The sequence below is a fragment of the Morchella importuna genome, assembly GCF_003444635.1.
Source record: "Morchella importuna strain M04M26 chromosome Unknown Morimp01GS017, whole genome shotgun sequence".
Taxonomy (NCBI): domain Eukaryota; kingdom Fungi; phylum Ascomycota; class Pezizomycetes; order Pezizales; family Morchellaceae; genus Morchella; species Morchella importuna.
In genome coordinates, this window is record NW_025763414.1 from 590,734 (window position 1) to 615,774 (window position 25,041).

The 25,041-nt window shown below is 45.6% G+C and overlaps 6 protein-coding genes across 6 annotated transcripts; 2 read left to right on the forward strand and 4 right to left on the reverse strand.

Annotated features, from left to right (window-relative positions):
* Positions 1–667: 667 nt before the first annotated feature.
* LAJ45_06059 (uncharacterized protein) lies at positions 668–7,439 on the reverse strand (the record flags this gene model as incomplete). Its single annotated transcript, XM_046115627.1, has 13 exons — positions 668–1,132; positions 1,188–1,338; positions 1,392–1,438; positions 1,532–1,563; positions 1,618–2,320; positions 2,381–2,685; positions 2,739–4,248; positions 4,307–4,672; positions 4,749–6,545; positions 6,602–6,760; positions 6,824–6,886; positions 6,948–6,996; positions 7,078–7,439. The coding sequence occupies 13 exons, from the start codon at positions 7,437–7,439 to the stop codon at positions 668–670; spliced, it is 6,009 nt and encodes a 2,002-aa protein (XP_045971211.1).
* Positions 7,440–7,592: 153 nt separating this feature from the next.
* Positions 7,593–8,795, forward strand: LAJ45_06060 (uncharacterized protein; the record flags this gene model as incomplete). Its single annotated transcript, XM_046115628.1, has 7 exons — positions 7,593–7,596; positions 7,659–7,675; positions 7,740–7,914; positions 7,979–8,035; positions 8,100–8,223; positions 8,290–8,681; positions 8,740–8,795. The coding sequence occupies 7 exons, from the start codon at positions 7,593–7,595 to the stop codon at positions 8,793–8,795; spliced, it is 825 nt and encodes a 274-aa protein (XP_045971212.1).
* A 1,654-nt stretch (positions 8,796–10,449) lies between these two features.
* On the reverse strand, positions 10,450–10,855 carry LAJ45_06061 (uncharacterized protein; the record flags this gene model as incomplete). Its single annotated transcript, XM_046115629.1, has 3 exons — positions 10,450–10,666; positions 10,737–10,744; positions 10,826–10,855. The coding sequence occupies 3 exons, from the start codon at positions 10,853–10,855 to the stop codon at positions 10,450–10,452; spliced, it is 255 nt and encodes an 84-aa protein (XP_045971213.1).
* Positions 10,856–12,607: 1,752 nt separating this feature from the next.
* On the forward strand, positions 12,608–14,170 carry LAJ45_06062 (uncharacterized protein; the record flags this gene model as incomplete). Its single annotated transcript, XM_046115630.1, has 5 exons — positions 12,608–12,717; positions 12,775–13,049; positions 13,103–13,879; positions 13,938–14,022; positions 14,095–14,170. The coding sequence occupies 5 exons, from the start codon at positions 12,608–12,610 to the stop codon at positions 14,168–14,170; spliced, it is 1,323 nt and encodes a 440-aa protein (XP_045971214.1).
* Positions 14,171–15,318: 1,148 nt separating this feature from the next.
* Positions 15,319–19,552, reverse strand: LAJ45_06063 (uncharacterized protein; the record flags this gene model as incomplete). The annotated part of the gene is made up of 5 exons (XM_046115631.1): positions 15,319–16,026; positions 16,087–16,157; positions 16,219–17,973; positions 18,034–18,610; positions 18,830–19,552. The coding sequence occupies 5 exons, from the start codon at positions 19,550–19,552 to the stop codon at positions 15,319–15,321; spliced, it is 3,834 nt and encodes a 1,277-aa protein (XP_045971215.1).
* Positions 19,553–21,659: 2,107 nt separating this feature from the next.
* LAJ45_06064 (uncharacterized protein) lies at positions 21,660–24,479 on the reverse strand (the record flags this gene model as incomplete). Its single annotated transcript, XM_046115632.1, has 6 exons — positions 21,660–23,167; positions 23,221–23,482; positions 23,549–23,662; positions 23,761–24,030; positions 24,121–24,234; positions 24,420–24,479. 6 exons carry the CDS (start codon positions 24,477–24,479, stop codon positions 21,660–21,662), a joined length of 2,328 nt encoding a protein of 775 aa, XP_045971216.1.
* Between the last annotated feature and the right edge of the window lie 562 nt (positions 24,480–25,041).

Below are 25,041 nucleotides of genomic sequence, written 5' to 3' on the forward strand. Positions count from 1 at the left end.
ACCATAGTACGTACCGTGCTGCTGTACTTTGATACAATTTGGAGAAATTATACTCACTAGAAAGGAATAGACTTTCTACTTTATGACGGCCCTGATTCCCAGCACTAGGCACATATTATACTCAGTACAGGTTGGTGGAAATCGATGTCTGTTGTGCTCAATATATTTATGCCAAGCGATTCGGCGGGGTTGTGGGCAGAGTGGGTTAGGGCTTCATAACGTATCACTCGATAGCCATACAAGTGCCAAGATCTCAGTCCCAATTAAGGTTTAACGTTTAGGTTCGACTAGCCATCCACAACAGCTACAACGATCAACCAAGTGAGCCCAGCCGAGATTATCTGTCCAACCTCACACTCAAAGACACTCATGTACACATCTAAAGGTCAAATGTTTGGCTTGTATGCAGTGCGACAGTCCTGAGTGGCACATCATAAGAACAAAGCTCAAAGTGGGGGTATTTATATAATATCTCGAGCTTTGATCTATTTATATCTACTCTAGCGAGCTATAAGCCTGAGTATCAAGTACAATATCAACCTGTCCTGCGCTACAGTTACTACTTTTACTAGTTAACTCCCTCACTAGAAAAATTAAAGGAGCCCTAAAACTATTCCGTTCTCTTGTCTAAATATATATTATGTACAGCTCAGGTAAAATATCCATTTTACGCCCCAAAATCCATCTTCAATGCAATGGCTGGGGCATTCGACTCATGCCTTGTCGTTCCCTCAGACATCTTTGCGTTTGATCGCAAAATCTCCTCCATAAATGTACGTTGTGAGGGGTTCAGGTTCGCCACAACATTCTTGAACGCGATCTGGTTCACTACGACAAGTTCTAGAAGTCTAGCTGCAGTTTCTTGGTATGCCTGTGGATTGGAAGCAGCTCGAGAGAGGAGAGTTGGTATGAAAACCGCCATGGCGATCTGAACCTGGTCGCCAAAGAGAGTAGATACGAAGGATGTCAGAATATGGCAAACAAGCCCTTTCACGTTATCTGCATCCTCATCGGTCGAGGTTGCAAAGGTTATCATGCGGGGTATCATGTAACGGACAATCTCCTGGTCACATGCGCTCTTAGGAGTAACCATCAAGATGGAGCGGTAGCACTGGATAGCCACTTTCATAGTCTAGGTAAAGTTAGCAATATTACACTTCATGCGCACCCAAAAGATCTTGGAATACCGAAGAATCCGAAAAGGCCTCTAGGATATTATCACAAAGCCTTGGTACCAGCTCGTCGTTTGGAGCAAGTACGTTCACTCCGGCGGTGATTATTATTGTTGATGCCATTAAACAGTTTTTAATGCAAGGCAATGCAGCTTCGCCCCTTAGCCTATCCAATAAATTAGCCTGGATAAAGCTTGGTTCGAATGAGGGTGTACGTACTTTGCATTATCTAAAACCCTCAAAATGGTGCTTAAGCAGCTCCGAACCTGCATGATGACTAGCTCACCGTCATTACCGCCCCCAGATTTGGTGATAATATGGATAAATCGTTTAAATATAGGTAACGAGCGAGGCACAACCTCTGACTGACAAACGCCAGTGCCGAAGATAGCTTAGGAAACAATCAGTCGATGCTCGCCTCAAATATAAGAAGGAAGGTCCATACTGGTGAAGATGTGGAGGATAGAGGCATAAAGGTCCATTCTGATCACAGCGGGGAACACCTCCGCCGCGTCGACTAAGGCGTCAAGAGATACCGTAACAACATTTACTGCTTCTTCCGAAAGTTGGTGCCGAACTGTAGTCTTTGAGTCTACCAGATTGGGTAGCAACCCAGCCAAAACTAATACTATGAGTCTTGTCAATTCGAATAGTTGATCAATATCTTCTGTTAGTTTCTCTCCCTGAGATCCTGCTCCAGAGTTAGATCTGGCAGTTGGATGTGCCACACATAAGCTCCTCGCAATATCCACAATTGCAGACTGCACAGCCAACCCTTCAGTAAGAACCAATCGGTCAAGAAGATCCATCGCCTCGGAGAAAACAACGCCTTGATAAATTGCATGACCACAAACGGATGGGTGCAAGATCTTTTTCAAAGCCAGCAAAATCTCAAGTGTCTGTTCTTTAGTTGCCAGGCTATCAGGTCCTCCAGGTCGCCCGACAAGTGCCTCAAAAGCAATTCCGAATAGAACAAAGAAGAATGCTACAGGTTCGTCGCGGTAATTGATATCATGGGCAACACCGTTCCCATTGGTTTCGCCAGCGGGTGAGGCCTTACCATCCAGAGCATCGAAAACAAACTGACTATCTTGCTCAATTAGGCTGGCAATTGCATCAACCAGTTTCAACCAAGACTCTTGGTAAAACTAAAAGAGTGATATTAGGATTAGTATTGCCGTCGATTAACGATGAATTTTCGAACTTACCTTCAACAGGGTCTCTCGGTTCAGCGCTGAGTATATTGTATCGATTGACCCTCCTAAGGATGCCGGGCCCGTCGAATTGGTCGAGATATCAGGTTCGAACCGCAATCTCGCAAACTCCCTCAACGAAGACAGCCATAGGGGTGCTAGGGTAGCAATATGCGGTTTCACGACATCAACGAGATAACTTTGTTCTTTGCTAGCAACCTGCAACTCAGCCCAACCTCTAAGAACCGCCATCTTCACCATAACCTGGGCATTCGAGCTGAGCCCTTTCAAGTCACCGATAGAGGGGACCTCAGAATCACCTTTGCGTGTCAGTTTAAGATACCTACAAAAAAAATTCACTGATGTTACCTACTTGAGAAGTTCTCCAAAGCTGAAGTGAGAAGCCTTAATATTCTCCCCATCCTATCAACGTCCTTCACAATCCCGGTTGCGATGAACCCGGCACAAACGTTCACCGCCTCACTGGCCAACTCTGGACTTGAATCAGCTGCAAATGCTGGTGTGAGCGCCGATCCAATTTGGGCCTGGTACTGTTCTAGCAATGTCGCTTCCGGAAAGTCAGGATCTGGAGTGTGACCAAACATCTTTAGGACTTGGTCAACAATCTTCAACCCTCCTAACCTGAGCTGTACTACGTTCGCCGTACTCGCCGAGAAAGCCATTCTAATGATGTCGGCAATTTTCACTACTAATTTGTCCTCTACCGGATGCTCCGAATCTGCCTGCATCTCCTTGGCTGCCATTGATAGCAATTCCCGGAGACAATTTATCGCGAAAGTCCTGACCTGCCATCTCAACGGCTCTTGCCCACTGGGCTGCGAGCCTTCTTTCTCACCAGACGCGCCCCCGGCAACAGCGAAAGATGCAACCTCTTCGTCGTGCAGGTCTGTGGGTACTGACATAATTGGCTTTTCGTCTGTTTGTTTTGGCCCATCCCGGCGCTCGACTGTTTTTGTCATCACCATCTGGCATTTATCCACCCATTTACCTGCATCGTCAATACCTGTCTGACTTAACCAATTTCGAATTATGTTACGAATTCCTTCATGATTAGGATTTACGTCCAAGGCAATCCATAGTTGTTCCTCGAGCCCCGGATTTGCAACATCAATGATTCTTTCTGCATCGCTCTTCATGAGTTGATACAAACCATCGGCAGCAACATCCTTCAGCTCCATATAAGGTGAATCCAATTCTTTCTGCAATCGCTTAACGTAACTGCTCATGTCTACATGGCTCGCTGCAAAGAGAGATAGGTGCTCGAGACATCTCAAGGCCTCCAGCTGAACCGTATAATCCGGCTCCTTCAAGCACTGCCCGACCATGGTCAAGATGAGTTCTCGGGCCTTTGTCATATCCTGGAGGTCAGGTCCAAGAACGCCAATCAATGAGTCAATGCATCTGACAATAATGCTCGTAGTCGGTAGCTCCAGCTCCAAATTCGAAGTGGCGACAGTGGCGACCTCTTCATTGTGAGTCTCCGCTACATATAGCTGAGAAAGCATTCCTAAAGTACTAGTCACATATCCCGAGAATGTAAGACCAGCAGAGTCAATTGTCCTCGCAAGTCCGTCTAATGCCCAGAAATGGACCGTCGGGTGGGGATCGTTGCTGAGAGACATCAATATCCCGATGATCGTTTTGAGATGGAATCCTGCTGCCATTCCTCCGACGTAGGAATGAATACATCCTAGGGCTACAGCGCAGCCAGCTCGGGCGTTTGGTTCACGGTTGCTGACTATAGTGTCGACCAGCCATTGTATAACATTGCCGGTGAAGGAGTTACCGCCAATACTGCAAAGGCGGCCTAGGGATTCATACGCAATATTCCGCACAAATTGATCCGGGTGAATGACGAATCCCTAGCACTAATCAATATCACATACGAATTTTTTATGCTGCGGATGGGAGTGGACCTACTTGTAAAAGTTCCTGTATGATTTTAAGAACACTAGGTGTACCTAAACTGGCCGAGGGCAGAGTGTCACCAATTGTAGCCTTCAGCGTCCCCAGTAATGCAACAGCCACATTAACAGTCATTGCAGCTTTTCTCCCAGGATCTCGCTGAAGGCTGTTTGATGCTAAAAAGGTAGCAATTTGCTCTAGGATACTTTCCTGAACCTTTGGTGGCTGAGTTGGAAGGAGAATAGTGAATAAATCAATAGCTGAGGTTACTACGGCTGTGGCTGGGGGAGCTGGAGTAGGTTCATCCATGTCGATGGAATTACTTGTGATGTACAGAGAAACAGAATCGTGCTCAATGGATCCAATGACAGGCGCATGGAGCTTTATTGGCGTGAGGATAATCAACTATACAGGTCCAAAACATCAAACCACACAATGAATGAATGAAGTAACTAACCGTTTCATTTATACGCGCCTCTGGGCTCTTTCTCGTCATCCAATGGGCAACTGTCTGTTTGCTTCCTTGGGCCTCAAATGCAAATGCATCCACGTCAAACCCATTTACAAATCCACATACTCCATATGCATAGTTATCACCGATGTCCCATAAAGACTCAAACGCACCAGCACTGGAGGCGATCGCCGTGCTTAAAGATGACGGCGTATACTTATCCGGATCCGCGAATAAGCTCATCGCGATTGTGAGCAAATTTGCTTGTAAGGACTCGCCGTGAGAAAGCTTAACGAGTTGAACATAGCATTGCAGTACTCGTCGACGAACCATGAGGTCAAAATCGAGCAGTTGTAGTGATGGGGAAAGACGCTGAGAAACATCATCTGTAGATTTCTTGGCTGGCAATGTATTAAGAAACAACGTTGAATTTTGAAGCATTGCTGCAATACGCTTTGAAACATCCGTAGTCAGCAGTCTAGAGTTGAATTCGAGGAACGACAGGATTGAGCCGAGAGCACACTCCCGAACATGTGCGAGGAACGATAATTCCAGCAACGATCGGTCCATATTAGAATCCTTTGCCAAAGGCTTTGGAAGTGCGCTCTTCCAGAGAAGAAGTAATTGTGATAGATGGATTTTGACAAAATTTGGCCCAAGAGCCATCAGGCCACCAATCAGAATCCAAGCAACTTGAATCTGAGTGCTTGATATCCGAAGGTCATAATCGCCACTAGATTTCAACAACGAAGTCGCCAATGTCAATATTCGGGATGTGATATCTACCGAGGCATACAAGGGCTGTAGAGGAGCTGTACTAATAGCTGCTGCAAGGCCATTGGCATATCCTGTACATTTTCGCAGCGCCTCTGTTGTGGTAGGTCGCCTGGCAGTCATCTGCGTAAGCTCACGATTTACATTATTCATGCAAATTGTAATTATTTGTAGAAGCTGAGTAGGCGCGGCGATAACAAACGCTCGAAGGCACCAACTGGTAGCCACTTGGACAGTGTAGCTGGGATGTTGCAAAACCTGGAGTAGGCCATCTCGAGTTGTATCTTGAGAACTTGTCATGGCAGAGCCTAACGACTTGATGAGTGACGCTAACGCGTGTAGAGCCCCAGTTAAAGCATATTTGCTAGGCTCGGGCTTATCTTTGATGACTTGTGGGTAGTTTTTGATAGTATCGTTGACAAGGGTATTGACTGCATTCAGCTGCCCAGTTTCCCCGAGAAGACCGTGACCTATTACATCTTCCAATAGTATTCTCACGTATTTCCGTGTCGTTAGAAGTCGGAACCTGTTCATAGTTATTCCAGGGTTCGAAAGCACTTCAGTAAGTAGATGGGTAACTATAGCCCCATAATTGTTTTCTACAACCACCGATCCTAATCTGGTAAAGACCTCTGAGTAGCATTGTGCAATGCCAGCTCGGACCTTGGCGGAGGTAGATGATTTTACGTAATGTGTAGAGAGTTGCTTAAGTATCTCATCTAATGTTAATGTCATTCGCACAACAACCTTCTTCCCAGTTAGTCCTGGAGACGAAGGTCTTTCCATGCCAATGCCATCTTCGTCATTGATTGCCATTGACTGTCTTTTAGTTTTTTTCTTTTTTGCCATCTTTAGCTCAGGCGGTTCTGTCGAATATGCTTGTACCAGAGCTACTGCTAGACAAGATGCAGCAGCCTTCCGCACAGGAGCCGAAGAGGAGTCAAAGGCTTTCATAACTGAAGAAAGTAGTTTTTCAAACTCTTGATGACTACTAAAGTATTGCGTTGCCTGAATCAACTCTTCAAGACACTATTTTGGTTCAAATTAGCACCCCTCTTTAATGATGTTGTTTATGCCCTCCCCACCTGTAGAGCGCTGGTTTGAGCTACAGCAGCCTTATCACTGGTGGCGGCGTTTCTGGCCTGTTTCCACACTTCTCGAGAGGTGGGCTCATCCGCCATACCCCCAATCATTCGGGCAATCTTCCCCAAAGCTCTAAATATCGCACTTCTCAAGCCGCAGTGCTAATAGCTATTAGCTGGAATTGTAGCTAGTATTAGTTGGATTATCAACAGGACCGAACAAACATTTTGGGCGCTTTTGAGAAGTCTAATTAAACTAGTGCATGTCATGGTAGCTAATGACATAGCCTACAGCATCCACCTTATCAGCACTTTTGTGTTCAAGCCAAGGAGTTTTAGAAGGTCGTACGCTATCGCCTGCGGCTCTATAAACCTCTCCTATACAGTGCACGGCCGCACTATCCACCCAAAGCGATGCAGGCACCTCCGGTCAGCCCCGTCAAGTCATTGAGACCTCCACCTCGGAGGAGTGCACTCACTGCCGAATCTTCAATTCCTTATCCGACTTCCCCGTGTTTACAATCCCCAGAAACTCATTGATAGTGTCATATAATAGCTTCCGGTCACCCTTCTCAAAGATCCCAACGAAGCAGCGCCCTGCCTGGTTCCTGACAAGCCTGGTAGGTGCCGGCGAGGCCAAAGTAATGATTTTGAAAAGCTCTTTTTTGACATATAGTTGATACGCGGAAGCTCCATCTTCATCAAGCCGGTCCACCAGCTTTTCGAGATTGTTAAGAAAGGACATGACGTAGAGCTGTTGTTGAGGCTCTTCCGCGATTGCACGCAGCTTCGTCATATCGAGCTGGACGGCCTCGACCGCAGCAGAGCTATCATCGGCCATTTTCGATTGTGGTGCTCCAGCAAGCTGTTTCCAATATCGTTGATGTTGTTGTACAGTGTGCAGCTTTCTGTCCGGGCATAGGGGGTTGTTTCCTGAGATGTCCCGAGGTGTAGGACACAGGGTACTAGGCTTGGCGCTAAGCGATTTTTATAAATGGGTTGACTTGTGGCCACACCTCCTATGGAGGGGTCAAAATTTGGTCTGTACATAATTTTGCAGTTCTGTCCGAACATAAGGTACTAGAAAATGAGATCTCAATCCATTGGACTTCTTCACACATCGCTCAAGTGTACAAAACAGTGGCAAACATCACAGTCAAGCACTCGACTCTACCCATGTTTGTTCTCTACATCCTCTGTCTCGCAGTCCGGTCACAACAGATGGAGTAAGATTCGACACGACAAAGGCGCAAATGATGCAAAAAGAGGCTCAGCCTTCTCAAAGATTTCCCAAGAGATAAGCTATGCATCAAAATGTAAGTATCAACAAACCCCCACTGCTCACAAACCATAAACTGACCGAAAATCGCGCACATTTAGCTGGTGGACTTGATGGAAACCTTCGTCTTACCGCAGCAGTCGCAGCCGCCAAGAAGGGTCTGAGATTCAACCCAGCCCACCGTGGACTCAGCAGAAACTAATAAGCCTAGTAAATCTACAGCTGGAATGCCAAAGGAACGTATTCAAGGTGCCATAAATCGCGGCCAAGGAATTTCGGCAAGTGGTGTAGCTCTTGAAACACTGATTATGGAAGCCATGGGACCCGGCTCCGTGGCATTGGTCTTGTAAGCTCTAACTCAACGTATTCTAATACATAGGGTTAACCTCTAAGATATTGATTGAATGCATAGGGAGTGTGTTACAGACAACAAGCTACGTGCTCTTCAGGAGACTAAGTCTCTCCTCACTAAATGCAATGCTACGACTACGCCTACGTCATATCTTTTCACCAAAAGAGGAATTATTCACGTCTTGCCTGGTAAGGTCGACTTCGATACAATTCTCGAAGCTACTTTAGAAATAGATGGAACGGAAGATGTAGAAGAATGCGAAGATGAGAATGGGAAGGGTGTCGAAATCACGACGGAACCAAGCAGGACTTCTGCCGTGGCTGAAGAAATAAAAACCCGGCTACCAGAAGTGCAGGTTACCAGCAGTGTTATTGCGTGGGTCCCGAACGAAGACACTATGGTGGAGCTGCAGGAAGGAAGTAAAGCGGAGGAACAATTGACGAAATTACTCAGTAAGTACTGTTCGTATTCATATCACAACAAGCTCTGTTAACTGACAATCGGTGGTAGATCTACTGGAAGAATCGGACCATGTAAGCGAAATCTATACAAACCTGAGATCATAAAAAAAATTAAATTAAATCCCAATCCGCTATTAATAAAAAAGCCTGGTTTTTGGTCAATTGAAACAACTTTGCGTAACATTTTTTCTAGTGACGATTGAAAACACGTGCGTAGTAAACAACTATGGAGTAATTGAGCCTGGAGTTTAAACATTGTTATCGTTATACATGAGATATAATTCGCTTAGAATGAGCAGATGATTGATTCTAGCCTGCGGGCTGACATGTTCTCAGCCACCTAGTCGGGTCACCTGTGATAGTTGTTTGGGCTTACACACTTAAACGTTGAATTTTTCACCCTATATTTCCTTTTTCGAGATGCAGAGTTTAAGTGCCGATGAGGAGAATGTGCACTTTATGTCTGAAAGTTGGGTTTATGCACCTTGAAAACCCCAATTCTTTCAGCCGTAAGCTCGATGCGCGAATTGTACACAACATTGTTTATCTTCGCTCGCGTAAATCCAGCCCTATAGCCCTGTACTATCTCCTTAATATCGACCTTAGATGAGCGATCTTTCTTTTGAAGATTAAATGTCGCCTGCTCAAGAACCTTGCTGAAAAACCAAAATGAGAATCCCACTCGCATTTCTCCTACGTGTGACTCTATTCACCCTCCTCACACTGACTACTCGGGCTGCTCGGAACTTGAATGATTCAAGCACAAATTCATGTTACGACTCGTGTAAGGATCCTTTCGACACCTTCGTGGTATGCGGCGTACCATTTTCACCGGATGAGGATATGAGGATATACATGAATATCTCATATTACACACCCACCCAGAGTAATTGTCTCTGTATGACCCGTGGATTTCTCCGTTCTGCGTTAGAGTATATTGACCCCAACCGTATTATATGAGAGGAATTATCACTTACATGTATATAGTTGTTTTTACTGCCATGATATCACCCCCGTAGGGTGGGAGGACTGGTGCGTCCTTTCAACAACGAGCAGTACTCTTCCGGCAGGTATTATTGCTGCAATAGTTATTGGTGTTTTGGTATTTTCTGGGGGTATAATTTTTTCGATATATTGGTGTTTGGCGGTTAGGAAACAAAATTCCAGTGAGAGGGCGTCGGTTTCCGAACAGGAGGGGCTGGGAATGGGTTCAAGGAGGGGGAGCGAAGCCGTGGAAGATCCAGGTCCAGATCCAGATCCGCAAGCAGAATCAAGGAGAGCAAGTGAAGCTGCTGAGGTCCAGGAACCTCCAGTGATGATAGAGCTGGAAGATAACGGGCTGAGAGTAGAATTGCCAGCTTTTTAGATTAAATCTGTTTATAGCATATACTATTTTTATGGAGTCTGGGGATTTAAGGGAGTTTAGTAAATACACGTATACGTATTTTGCGTTCAAAATACTAAGAGAATGGACACTAACTGATTCCACTTCTAGATAGCTGATTGATAGCAAATTGATAATGAGTCGTTATATTCCACATTACCTATAGCTATATAACTGTATAGAAGGGAGAGAGAGGAGGTTTTTTCGCGAAAGAGAAAAGAATTAACATATGGTACAAGGAAATAATATTCCAGTCCTCTGGTATCTTAGCGCCTCGCTACCAGTATGAATGATGGCACAAACTGAGAGGAAACACATCTAGCTCCTCCTGTAGCATCATAACCGTAGGGTCCTTTGTTTCGACCATCATTGACACTACTCGTGGTTTGTGGGGACTTCCTGGACATCCATTCTCTTTGCCCTCCTCTCCAGTCTCGTCTTTCTCAGCCTCTCTAATTCTGCCCTGATCTCATCGCGGTCAAATGGAATCTTGTGTGTCTCATTCGCTTTCGGCCAGAAATCGGGGACGGAGAAGCGATTGTCGAGATTTGTACCGAAGTAGTACATAACCGCGATCGGGAACATAATATACCTGTCCGTTGATCCGTGATGTTAGAGTTTGATGTTTGGTGGCGGCAGTGAAGTGGGGCACTCATTCATACATTCCAAACTGCGACAGAGGGAAAACGAAAGAAGAAAAATTAGTTTATTCGCTTGATTCCCTTCTTAACAAGACCAATTTGATAGGTACCTTGAAGACTTCCAAATTACTGCCACCCATGATTGCTGAATTGTGTTTTATGGATTGGTGATATCGTTGACCTCGTTGCGCGGGATGTGGCGTGTGTTTGTTGCAAAGAAGTTGAAATAAGCTTTGTTGGACATCGGCATCCCTGCCTTAACGTCATCGGGACCGCATGCTCATAGAGCCGCCGAGGAATAACATGTACCTACAGCCTGTTAGCGGTGGGATACGACGAATCCACCAATTGGTTTTGTAATTGCAATTGACTAGAAGTGTTGGACAATATTTATGCAATTGGCATGGCTGATACATACTTAATATGCACAAAGGCCTGTGCGCCTAGCTAGCTAGGGCAATCCCAACGATCGACTGGTCTACAGTATTTTAGGGTCAATCCTAAAAGACCCCTCTGAAGCTGCATACATGTGCTGCATATACGTTACTTAAAAGACAGATACTATTACATGTAAGTCAATAGGCATTTGACTCTCTTGCTGCTCTTAATTGCTTTTTGCTTGTAGAAAACAAGACCTAGAATCTGTGACGCGAGATTACATGTAGTATAGGCAGCCGCAGCTAATACGCTGAATCTTTACCCATGATCATTTCCCTTTGTATGCGTCTAGGGGTCTTCCGGGAGCCCCTTCATGTCGCTAAAGATTAAAGACATTGGCGCCGGAGTGAATGAGAGCGCTCAGGCTCCATGCTTCGAAACAGACATAATTAATATGGATAAGATCAATACGGAGTTTAAAACTGACAGATCAAGAACATAGTCTAACAATCAAAAGGGCAGATAAATGTTAATGTGAGTAGTGAAATAAGAATAACTATCTCAGTAAAAAATGACAAGGGCGATCGATCATGATCGATTTGGGAAGATTATAGTCAACAGTTCGGGTTCCGAAAGCAGTACAAAATTAAATCGGAAGCATTAACCTCGAATATTTTGAACAAAAAGAAATACTCAACCATCATGATATATAGTAAGCTATTTCCCCAGCTTTCCGTCAGGGAAACAGACTCCTTTAAATACAAGAATTGAAATACCTGAGTGCATACATGTATCTTTATCATTATAATTAATATAAGCTAAGTTTATAAACCCTACTTAGAAAGCCTGAAGCAAAAAGAGATTTAATGATACCACGGTGTAAGAAAAAGATTTCCACTAATAATGGATTATCTCGCTTGAAGAAATCAGTATCTAACTACATTTGTCTTAATCTAGTAGACTACATGTGTTCGAAACCTGTAACTATCCCTTTCCCAATCTTTTTTTTGGCCAGATAAGTAACACTCACTGCAAGGAAAGTGATGCGTCTATATGCTTGTTATGATTTAAACTTTCATTTACCAGGGTGAGCCGTGCTAATACGTATGTTCCGTGTATGGCATGATGCACCAAATGGTACAGTACAGGTATGCGACAGGAATTCTGTTCCATCTACTACATGTACCTGTAACCATATATCTAAAGTACTCAAATATGAAGAGAAAAAAAATTGAAGAATATTGTATTTATATTTGCAATATGCAATCGAAAAGAAGCTTCAAAGGTTGCGATGTCAAACATAGAATTCCATGTATTTTGGGTTACCCGGGCGATCATTACCCAGTGGTGTATGGTGGGGTAGGGAATTCAATGACTGTGCCCCTCCAACAAATATGCAAACAAACCCTGTAGCCCCTTCATAATCCACCTGTACCTTCGTTCCTCTTGCAAACCTTTGTCAGTAATAGAAACCCCAGCTCCTCTTAAGAAAACATCATCCAAATCCTTTCAAAATGGCACCAACCGCACCGACCTCCACTCTACAGACACCTGGGCTTAAATGGTGGCTTACACATCTCGAAACCGACTTTCACCATGAAAACTCCGTCGAACTCTATGTCGGGTTAGTTCTCATTCTCTAAGAAGTATTGGGTTCTGCAACTAACTTGACGGGCTGCAGGGCACTCAAACGCCGTGTCATACGGAACCCCGTCCCCGCAGCTGTTGGGACTGCACAGCTCTTCCTCCGCCTGATCTCCTCATACCGTTTCCAGAGCATACGGCAGCTGGTCGACTATATTTCAGGCGTTGAGGAGCGGCTCTCTGCTGCACGTCCAAGAGAGATGTCGGTCAGGAACATGGCGCGAAGGGTTGTTGGGATTATCCGTGAGGAAGCAGAGAACAACGGAATGGGTGATCAATTCCAAGAAGCGCTCCGTTCAGAGGACTTTGAGGGTAGGAAATTTCTTTCTGTATCGACGTGAGTCAAATGCTTAACATTTATATAGAAGCGCTCCAAGGTGGTCCCACTGCACTCAAGAAACGTCCCTCACTCATGACCGTCAAGTCATTTGCGGTTGCGGCCTCAAACCCTTCGTTAACAAATGTCTTTGAGATATTCTCTCACCCCTCCTCGTCAATTACCTCATCTGCTACGTCTTCACCTCCGTCTACCGGCGTTGCCAAGCCACAGTCCTCTGTGCAACATGACGTCCGCCCGGCTATAATCCAGGATATCCAGGAACTTATTGAGGAGCTTGATTCGTGCGAGACGAATCTTGCGGAGTATGCGATGAACGTTATCCACAGGAATGAAGTTATTCTCACTTACGGGTTCCCTTCTACCGTCCAGCGACTTCTCCTTCGTGCCGCGCAGAAGAGAGATTTTACCGTCGTTGTAGTTGAGGGATCGTTGAATGTATACCGGAAGACCCACAACGCGGTGATGAACAAAGATACCGCCAATGAAGAGGACGAGGACGCGGCTGAGCTTGCGGCGAGAAAGAGTCTTCAGGACCGCGGAATTCAGGTTATCGTTATCTCGGATTCCGATGTGATCAACTTCATGGGCAGAGTCAATAAGGTGATTTTGGGAACAGAGTATGTGTTTGCCGATGGAAGCCTGCTAGCTCCTGCTGGAACGAAAAACATCGTAAGGGCTGCAAAGGCAAGGAACACCCCGGTGGTAGTTTTATCGGGGTCATACGCTCTATGCCCAATTACTACTTTCTTCGAAGACCAGTGGATTGAGATGGGAGCACCTAAGACTGTTGATTTCCAAGAAGGTGGGTTATACTCTCCGATAAAGGAATATATGGGAAACCTCATTAACCGATGAAATAGGATACGTTATCGACAACGTGGAAATGCCGAACCCAATGGTAGACTTTATCCCAGGAAGCTATGTGGGATATTTCGTTACGAACAAGTATTTTACCCCTCCTCTATCTAATTTCCCTCAATCCTTCCCTCGCGTATAAATACTGATATGTGAGAACAGTGGTATTGTCGCACCAAATGCGATGTATCGTGCTACCCTAGACCTATACCATATGTCTGAATGTGACCTTCTATAAGCTGATTGAATAACTAGTATTTCAGCGTTCTTATTCCCCTACTCTATTCTGTATATTTACAAAATTCTCGGGTTGATTCGGTGGGCGTTAAGCTTCTGATTTTGTTTCTTCGCTTTTTTCTTTCTCTTTCTTCCTCGAATTTGTCCTCTTCGTTGCTCATGCCTAGATGGTTGTGTATGAATTCTTCTTATTCAAGTGTATGCTTTTTTTTTTAGAATTAGTGATTTGCTAATCTCGCTGCATTCAATGTAGCTATTTTATGCCCATCTTAAACTAGCAGAATTCTGTAAATGATCGTGATCACATGCATGAGCCATAACTTAAAATGCGTACGTTCAAAACGGTTGTCCACCGTGCCCAAAGCCGAGAATCATAAGATGATGGTACCAGATGGGGGGTTTCCACCAAAAAGAAATTGGTCTTGGAGTTTATCTGCTAGGGATTGGAGCTATGTAGTACTAGCTGCTTAATCACCCGATCAAACCTAGCTTGGATCGCAATTATAATGACATGTACATGTAGTTACGTAGAATTATCGTAGAACCGCAGGTGTTGAGGTAGGGTTAGGTGAATCGTTTCAAGCTGGGTTAAGGTTTAAGCGTTAAGGGTTTAAGGGTTAAGCTTCGCATTCCACCCCAACGCTACATGTACATAGCTACTTGTGAATCCGTAGCATAGCATAGTGGGAGCGCGCTGGATTAATTTATTTTGCAGATAATCTCCAATCATGAAAATTACTTTCGCGTCATGTAATGTCACTCGATCATCTTCAAAGCTCGGAGTTTAGATATATCCGTGTCAAAAAAAAAAAAAAAAAAAAAAAAAAAAACATGTGATACCAAATCCAATGCGTTTATATAAGGAAAGCTGCGGTTGCAGGCCTCAGCGAAGGAACCTAACCCTTCACCGAACCTTTCAGGCCATACATATGATAAATAATCATACAGAAGAGTTCAATCGACAAAAGAAAACAAGATCTGATCGGCAAATTGTTGAGAATCGTAGCATAAAACTGAAAGAAAATACGAGAACTGCAGTGCTACCCTAGATTTCAATCCCACAAGGAAACTATAGAAAAAAAGAAAGGAAAAAAACGACAGTATACCAATCAGCGGAAAAAAGCGCATATTGCTAGACATCTCGAGGTATTAGGAAGTTTCCGCAACCTCTTCCTCACCTTCATAATCCGCATTAACAGCTGTACCACCTCCGCTCAACCTAATTATCAACTCCCTTATCCCGCGTAAATTCTCCAGAAGATCGTACCCATCATCGTCGTCCTGAATGATTTCTCCTAAGAAGTTCTGCAGTATGGCTTTCAAGTTTTTGCCCTTCGACTTTCTAAGTGGTTTGTATCCGGCATGCGGCATGGCTAAAGACAAATCTATAACCAAGTGGTGTTTGAGCTGTAGTTGCCATAACTCCATATGTAGCGAGTGACCGATGAGTATCGTCTGACTGTCTATCCATTTCAAAAGCTCTGCTCTTGCATTTTCAAAGGAGTCCAAGAACTCCCCTGCCGCGATGGCTAGCTGTGCCATATCTTCTGTGACTCCGGTCCATCGTGTTCTATAGTCGGCTATTTGTTTTCTGGGACGAACTATCATGTCGATTAGGACTTCCCCGGTGAAGAAGTCGATTGCAATGAGCTGGATCAATTCGCTGGTCGCCTGGGTAGAAACGCCCACCCCGCAGCCAAGAACGACTGCTTTTCGTTTCGGATGACGAGAAGATGGCTCTGGTGTTAGTTGGAGCATCGGCCCCTCGAGACCCTCAGTGTTTATGAATGAGTGTTTATCTTGGACTTTGCATCCTTTGATTCTTTTCTTGCAGCAGCTGGGACGAGTTTTATCTCCCTGATTTTGTAAGTTATCATTGTGGAAATCAATATTGATAGTATAGTGGTAAATACTTACATCCTTCTCCCATCTACCAGTATGGTACGAACAGATAACGTTTTCCTCTAGATCTAGCTTCGATTTAACACCTAGAAAATCAGCTTTATCTTTATTCACGATCTCTTCAAAAAAGAGTACCTGTAGACTCACCATGACAATTAATACATTTGGTTTGATCCTGGTGACCGAACTTTTGAGGGGGCTCGAAATATTCATTTTCTAAAAGAACATCTTGCTCTTGTGTCATTGACAACAAAGTTTCGACAGCATCCGGGGTCTCAATAATTAACCAAGACCACCGGTCCGGGCTAGGTCGTGTGGCGTTACGTAGATTCTTTTCCTCTATAAAGTTCTGATGGTTTTGTAGCTCTTCCTCGGTGTTGAAGATGCGCCTACATTGAGGGCTACATGTATCGCATGAAAATTGATCTACTATATCCAAAATCGATTGTTCTGCCTGTTTTTGTCGCACAGTGCGGGCGTCCAAAATTCGCTGGAAGTCCCGCATGCTTTTATCGTGGAATTTCGGGGATTCCAAATCAACAAAAGTTTCAGTTTGCGACTCACAGTCAGTTTTAGGGGCCTCCTGGGGCCCAGCATCTTCCACCACCTCCGCAGTCTCTGCCGCAGGCACCAAATGAGCTTCTAGATCCTCTTTGCAATCGAAAAATTTTCCACAAGGTGGATCGCATTTATTGCATGGGAATTCTTGCTTCGAATACCGAGTGATCAGGTGTTGTGATTTCTCGATCATAAGATCCAGATGCTGGTTCAGACATTCAGAGCTGTCGAGGGTGCTCCCACAGGGCGGCGTGCATGTATAACATTTCATTGGAAATTTCGCCTTCTTGGCATCGAAAGCATCTTTCTCTCTGAATGATTTGAGACGTGTGTCCATCGCATTATCCAATACGATATCCAGATGCTCTTCGACAGCTTCCTCGGTGTCGAAGATATTTCCGCAGAATGGCTTGCATAAATCACATGCAAAAGAGGGTAAGATTTGGGTGTCAATCTCAAAAATCCTCTCCCTCATCAATTCAAGATCTGTGTTCATGGTCTCGATCTCGAGGCGATGTTTTTCCTTCATTTCTTCCAGTTTTTTCTCAAGAGCTTCGATCCGGATTTGAGCAGTTTGCTCTGCCGATCTGATATCTTCCTCCAAATTTTGGATCTCAAGATGTGTCTTTTGCTCGATATGGGCTGTTAAAGCTTCATGAACTTCAAATATCTGGTTACATGCAGGATCACAGCTCTCACATAGGAACAGAGTTCTGCTCCGGCGGATGGCTGGACTTGGAGGCTTCTCGTTTGTACCCAAAAGCTCAGAGTGTTTCCCACTCGTACCCAGAAACTCAGAATAGTTCTCATTCATATCTAAACGCTTGGAAGACTTCCCCTTTAAACTCACGGACTTGATATGTGCTTTCTTTTCCTCTTCGGTATCGAATACGTTCCCGCAGAACGGGTGGCATGTCCAGCATGGATACGTTGAGGATCCTTGCTTTTTCAGTGAATTGATGGGGGTTTTGCTCCGGGCTGACTGAGCTTTCTGGACTAGTTTAGTTGGTTGGAGTAATTGGCCTGGATAGTCTGGATAGTCTGGATAGCCTGGATAGCCTGGATTGTCGGGATGGTCTGGGTGGTCTGGATGGCTTGCTTTGTCTGGGTGGTCTCGCTGATTTGATTTGATTATTTGGCCTAGCTGGACTGACTGGGATGGTGTAGCTCGCCGGGTTGGCTGTAAAGGCTGAATTGGTGTGGCTCGCCGGGTTGGCTGTAAGGGCTGAATCGGTGTGGCTCGCCGGACTGGCTGGACTGGCTGGACTGGTGTGGCTCGGGATCGACGTGTTTGCTGGGACATGGAATCTAAGATAGCTTGTTGTGTAGGGGTGATATCTGTCTCTAAAGGAAATCAGATCACTTTATCTGGCTTAAATATAATATCTCTATAGCTAGACTTACGGGTATTATGGGGGCCATCGCATGACATAACGCAGGTATTACTACCACAATTACATCGAAATCGGTTTTCGTCACTGCTGACGACTGCCGGAAATCTTCCTGACACGGAAGAGACTTCAGTATGATGAGTCGTTGACCCTGTAGAGCTCCCAGCTACAGATAAATCCCTTTTGCGCCGAGTGCCGGGAGGTTGAGGAGGATTCTCCGTAATTAACGGATTAAATTTATGGCGAGCAGCTGGTCGCGATGGGCTTCCTAACTCAACTGTACCTTCTTCTTCATGACGGACAGGCGGTAGAAATGTAGATTTCCTAAACATATAGGGACCTTCTTCTTCTTCTTCTTCATGACGGACTGCTAAAGATGAGGGTTCCCTAGTCTCAATTGAACCCTGGCTCCGGCGGGAGCGTCGAGATGATCGAGAGCCCTCTGGAACAGAGGATTTTTCCTCACGCGCACGGCGGCGAGCTTGATCTTGAGATACCCATTGGGCAGTTCCTCCATACTCGCTACGGCGGGTACCAGCAGCTTTTGAGTTCCCATGCAGCATGGACCTGATATGCCCATCGAGGCCTTCCTGCGTGTCAAAAGTCCTCCCGCATGGCGGCTGACACACCTGACAGCAAAGTCCCCCACTTCCATGTGCCATGCTCATGTGCCGACCCAGAGCACTCGAGTTTGGCAGACTACACCCACACTCCCTACAAACGAAGGGGTGAGAGAACCACATATGTGATACCACCCCTGACTTTCTGGAGGGCAGAGAAATATGGCAGTAAGCACACTCATGAGGCACTGTTTCGAGATGCTCATCAAGGCTTTGATCGCGAGGAAAGGGCTTATGGCAGACGAAGCAGGGCGGTGGTTGGTGCTTGATACTGATATGGTAATCTAGCGATTCTTGATCCCGGAAAAGGAAGCTACAATCCTCACAGGGGAGAGGCTCTGGACGATCTTTTTGGACAGCGGGGTCCGAACCGTATGAGAAATATGGATCATTCTCATAGTAATCGTATTGAGGTATTTCAGAGGTTGTCGTCGAGGGCGAGGCGTAATTACCGGCTCTATGTACTTCTGTATTGAGCATAGAGCTACGCCGCGAGGAACGGTCTTTGTCATGGGAAGAGGACGTCAATGGGGCTACTCTTGAAGGTGGGCCCATTTCAGATGCCCTATTCTGGGCGACAAATCTGAGAGTGGGGTCTGGTTGGCCGTTCAACCTCGGAGGTTCGTGATAGCCGTTTTTCTGCAAGACTGCTTCGCTGAACGAGAGATTTTGATTTGGACCTCTCAACAGAGTCTCTATCCTATCCATTTGGCTTTCTGTTTTATTTCCCATTGCCAATTGTATTCTTGCCTCCTCCATTTCTTGCCTCCTTCTCTCTTCGTTCGCTTTCTGGGCAGCTTTGATCGTGGCATCGTATGCTGCCTTGTTGTGGAAGGAGAAAAAGTGCTGGTCAACAGCATTCTGAGTGCGAAAAACCTTGTGACAAGATTTATGGCTGCAGGGGAAGGACATTGCTAGCGAGGTTGAATTCGCCAATTTGGAGAGAGGGGGGAACTGACAACGGGAATATACATTTTAAGTTACGCAGACACATTTATATCCCTACAACGTAAGAGTAGTACCGGGGAGGTGAGGGGTGCTGCTGGATACAGTTGTACCTATACCCAAGTGGGTTGCCTGAATCCTGCGTAACATGGGATATGCAGAAAAACGTCATGGTCTCATACACACTTTTCGTTCGTGGGAAAGACACACTTTTCGCTGCCTGAACTCTGCAGTTCGTATATCCCAATCGATGAGATATCTATCTTGTACGTCTAGGGTTGATACACATCATAGAAAGCGTTGGCACGAGTGATATTGTATGATTGCCGCTAAACTATTTCTGTATGCGCTGCATGTATGGCGCTAGTCCCTATTTGGCTGGACGCGTTTATGGCCTTTCCGCTGGCGAAATAAGTTCGATGGCGAATGGGAATTACATTACCAGCAAAAGAACAACAGTACCTTTTTTAACTAGTGAATATTATACTAGCTAGAACAATTCAAAAAGCCCTTATGTTTTCATGCTAAGGAAGGAGACTCTAGCGGGTGAGGAAATACATCAATTTTAACGTTTCCTATACCAAAATTCGTATAAAAAAACATTTTTTAATGCATTAACCGACCGACCCCTCAGTAAAGGCACTCCTGTTCCCTCACAAATGCCCACTCCCAGGGAGTGGGCCCGGTATAACAGGTATGAAGTCTTGTAAGCATCGTAATACAAAAGATAAGAATCAATTTATCGGCCCCTGGTACTCTAAATAGATTACTGAGACTCGAATAGTGTGGTAAATGAGCTGAGCCGGCTCGAGCCTTGAGCTCGAACTTTCGGCTCATTCACAATGAGCCTTACTACCCAGTAAGCCCGAGCTAGCTCATGAGCATAATTTTACTTATATTTATATGTCCCGAAGATTTAATTGTGGGAATTGCAAATATAGGCTTATTGTCTTTCTGCAGATAATGATTCCATGGAGCTATTTTTCCTCTTGATCGTTAACCCCTGATCTTGGCAGAAGTGTTTCCTGTTATATCGATCATTGGCCACCGGTCCGAGCCTTTTCACGGGCCTCTACCAAAAGCTCGAGCTATATAGCTCGAGCCTAGTGTACTGGATCCGCCCGCTTTTTGGTTCTGTAGCTATTGCAAACGAGTGATATTTCATGATCCCTCATACCGGCTCTAGTCTTTCGCCCTTAGAGACAGACGAAGAGAATTCTGTATTGATATACCTTTGGAAAAATACATAATGACCAATCTTCCGAATTCATTCTTATACAAAAGCTGGTATAAACGGCCGAGATATATATCATTAATTAAGGGGTCCATTCAACTACTAGTAACACGTATCTCCAGATAGACCACAAGTTAATTTTTGTTTTCAACTATCTAGTCTTTATGGTATTAAATCTACTTCTTCCGGGAATATTGGGTTTTTATATGTTACTATTACCGCTCCGAGTCTGGCCATGAAACCAACACCAAGCTCTTTCGGGAGTCCTGATTTTCTGGGTCGACCCACGGACCTAAGCGCTTGAAATCGGGGCACATTAAAAGAAGTAAGGTTAATTGGCGCTCGGCATGTAGTTTTGCTTCTTTTCAGAGATAATCAAGGAACTCAGTTTGAGACACAGTATATCACTCGGTACCATTTACCGGCTCATCATCGCACACTGCTGCACCCTTCTTGATTGATTAATGCCATTATTAACTGCTAGGTGAATTTGTTGAACAATCATCTCTTGCAAGAAAACTCTAATATATAATGCATCAATCCCTTTGTTGAAAAAGACAAGACATCTATTCATACAATGAACGCCGCCCAAACATATGCAACATCCGTCCAATCCAAGCCATACCATACCATACCATACCAAACCATTGAAACCAATGAAAAATGAAAATGAAAAAAGAAAAAGAACTAATCCAAGCCAAAACCAGGCTGAGCCGAAACCAAGCTAACAATAAAAAAACATTATGTAAAAAAGCCCCAACAAGATGGATATAGGGTATGATAAATATAATATAGGTAAGAAAGACAAGAAAGGAGGGGTACAGGGCCGGGCAAATAGTACTATGAGATCCTGCATTCCCTGTTAATCTCCTTACTGGGTCTCCAGTCAATGATTTTGTCCCTCTTGTCTTCCTTGTTCTTGCCCTTCTTCTCTTTCTCCTTATCTTCGGACTCCTTTCCTTTACCCTTCTTATCTTTCTTCTTTGCCACACTCGCATTCTCCGAAATCTCGCTCTCGCCGCTATCTTCGCTCGGCCGCTCATCCCCGGGCTGCTGCTCCTCCCGCTTCTGCTGCTCCTCGCGTTTCCACTCGCCGCTCTTACGGGAGCCGAACGAGAATATATCCTGGCTCTTTCCCCTCCCTGGCAAACTCTTACGCATACTCTCCCAGCGATCGCCTACTGCGTTCTCACTCTTTGATCGTTTCTTCGCCGACTCGATTGACGCGCCATCCTTTGAACCGGGCCTCTGAGGGGATCTTGATGATGGGCGTAGTCGCTCAATCTGCTCCCCAGGAGTTGAAACTTCGGACCGGCCCGGGAGCGCGAGAAATCCTGCAGTGTACTCTGGCGGAGGCGAAGTACCAAGCTCTGGGGCGGTTTTATGGTTATCATATGAAGGTGGCTCGTTGACCGTTGGTTCAGGAATCATAGGTATTGTTAAGATGCTATTTTCAGACGAAGTTGAGAGTATCGAGAGGCGTTTCTCGGATGTGGCTTCCATCGAATGTATAGCCGGGGGTGGAGGTCCCACAACTCTTTCATCCGAGTCAAGGGGTTGTACCTGGTAAAACAGCATGTATGGGGTTTCTTCTTCAAAGGCAGTCTTATGGTCAATCTCCTTGACTCGTTCTGCAATGTTCATGTCATCAAATCGCAGCCACATCCCCTCCCTATCACTTCTTACCAGGGCGATATAATGACCACTGTGGACCGAATTGCCGCGATGGCAGACGGCGGATTGGAGCACCAGCTTAAAATTCCCGTATATCCGCCCATCTTCGCCCATCTCATCATCACTCACAAAAGTTGGTAAAGCGACCTCGAGTGGGACATCAATTTTCCTAGGATCCCTCTGAGCACCATGCTTCGGGTGGTATGAGTATCTTTTCAGACACAATCCCAAGACCGGGCGGTTCTTCGCGAAATGCTCTGCATAGTTGGACGATCGGTTCTCTGCTTCAGGTAAGGAGGCTGTATAAAACGGTAATATGCTGAAAAAGCACCATGCTGGAAGCATAACTTCCTTCCGCATCGTCGTGGCACGTTTTCGGCGCCCGCCAGGAACTACAACATGATCTTCAACAGTTACAGTACGCACGAGGGACAATGACTCTTTTCTTGGCTGTGTGGAAGGGCCTGATGATTCGGAGGTTTGGAATGAAGGTGTGACGGGGGTTTGAGGAGTTGCTATAGGGCTGCTTGGCTGGGAACCTAGATCAGCAGTCTCGATATGAAGTACTTCAGGGCCCTTCTCATCTGCATGATCATGGTCAGGCATGCGTAGTGGATCCATCGTTGCCTGGCGCTCCAATTGGCGCCTTACATCAACTCGGCTATGAAAATAGGCTGTGAATGTAAGCTTTGGAGCTTGTTCTTTTCTTTCAAAGGAAGCTTCTTACACTCTAGGCAAGCTTCAAGTGGGACTACATCATCTGGCCCCCACTCAGGAGGGATAGATAGGTTTAGTAATCGCTCATTGATAAACTTGTGGTCGTCATCAACCATTTCCTTTCCGCCGTGAGCGATATCAACTTTGACGGTCAAGAGAGGAAGTTTGAGTCTGTCAGTAATAAAACCAAATAGTTCCGAGGGGTCTTGCTGTTGACCGGAGACTGCCTCGGCCCAACCAGCGTCGTTTAATGCCCACTGCAACTTTGTTATCTGTGAAAGTAAAAATATTAATATCTATCTGCCCAAAATATCTTCTCCGGTGAAGCCATGGCCTACAATTTCCGTGGTAACCGATGTCCCTTTTCGCGACAGATTAACAAATAGTCGTATATGAGCAGCCATCTTCTTGGCATCATCGTCTATATCGTTTGCGGGGCTATATATCATGGCCTACAAAAAAAAAGATGGAACTCGCAAAAGGCGAATACCCAGAGCTCAGCCAACACGAAACTTTTACGGGGGAGAGGGAAGAGAAGAACTGTGAAAACCACCTCAAAAGCCTTCATGTTCCCAAACATGGCAAACAAGAGCGAATCTATAAAGCACGTCACGCCACCATTATTCTCCGCGCCGCCCAGCATCCTGACATCGGTCGAGATATCGTACACGACGCCGTCCTTCGAGTCCTCGATCGCGATCAGCACCTGCAGCGCCTTGTCCGGGTCGCTGCTCGCGCACCGGCCCCGGAGCACCTCCAGCACCTTCTCGTCCGGGACGGCGATCCCGAGCTTGGACAGCTCTCTCTGGATCCGAGGGACCTGCGAAACAAAGATCGGTTGTAAGCCCGAGTGCATTCCCCAAGCGGATGCCAACAGGCCTTGGGCGTTTAAGAGCAGTTGTAAAAATACATTTGCGTCATCCCTAGCAGACGACTCGGCGGCGGCCCTTGCCGACCCCAGCGACAGCGATTTTCTCGACCTGTCCTCGGCCGCGCCGTAGAGTTCTCCGGAGAAGCGTCGGGGCTGTTGGTGCCACGGGAAGGAGGACATTTCTCAGTTAGCTATCTATCCATTAAGCGTCCCCAAACACAGGTAGGAGAAGAAGCACTCAAAGAGATAACAAAATGCTCGGGAGAATATTGGTAAGACATTCTTCCTAATGACATAATGCTTCGCGATGGGCATACAAGGGACCTTGAAAGATATACCTTGCTTTTGCTTTCACGCCCGCCCCGAAAGCTCTTCCAGCGGGAAAGATCTATATTCATGTCGGCCTGGAGATAGATAATAGATAATAGGTAATAGGTAATAGGTAGTACTGTATGCAGGGGGACCTTGGAGAGAACAAAAAAGAAGTATTAATGAAGGATTGAAGATATATGTGGGAGCAGCAAGGGGGGGGACGCGGTATGTCTCGTTAAGTATCCAGATGCAAGTGCGTGGGAGGGGCGAGTGGAGAGTATGGAGGGGAATGGCTTGGGTGTGATTGAGCGGTTGTCGAATGACAAGGAGGAAAGGTGTACGTGATCTCCACACCCCGCATCCCTGCCCCCAGTGGTACTCCTGGCCCCGTAGGTATTCCCTTCTATGATGTAAATAAATAGAAACGGTATAACCCCAGCTGCAGGCACCAGAAACTAAGGCAGAACCCGGGCAACCACCACCGCTCTTCTGATCGTGTACCGCGCATCACATGAATTGATCTCCAAGCACGTGCGCCAACGCTCGCTTCAGAGTCATATATCCTCGATTGTATACGTACTCCCTGGAAATGATAGTTCTACGGAAAACGTCGTGTCAAAGGATTGAAAACTCCACGCCATGGATGGC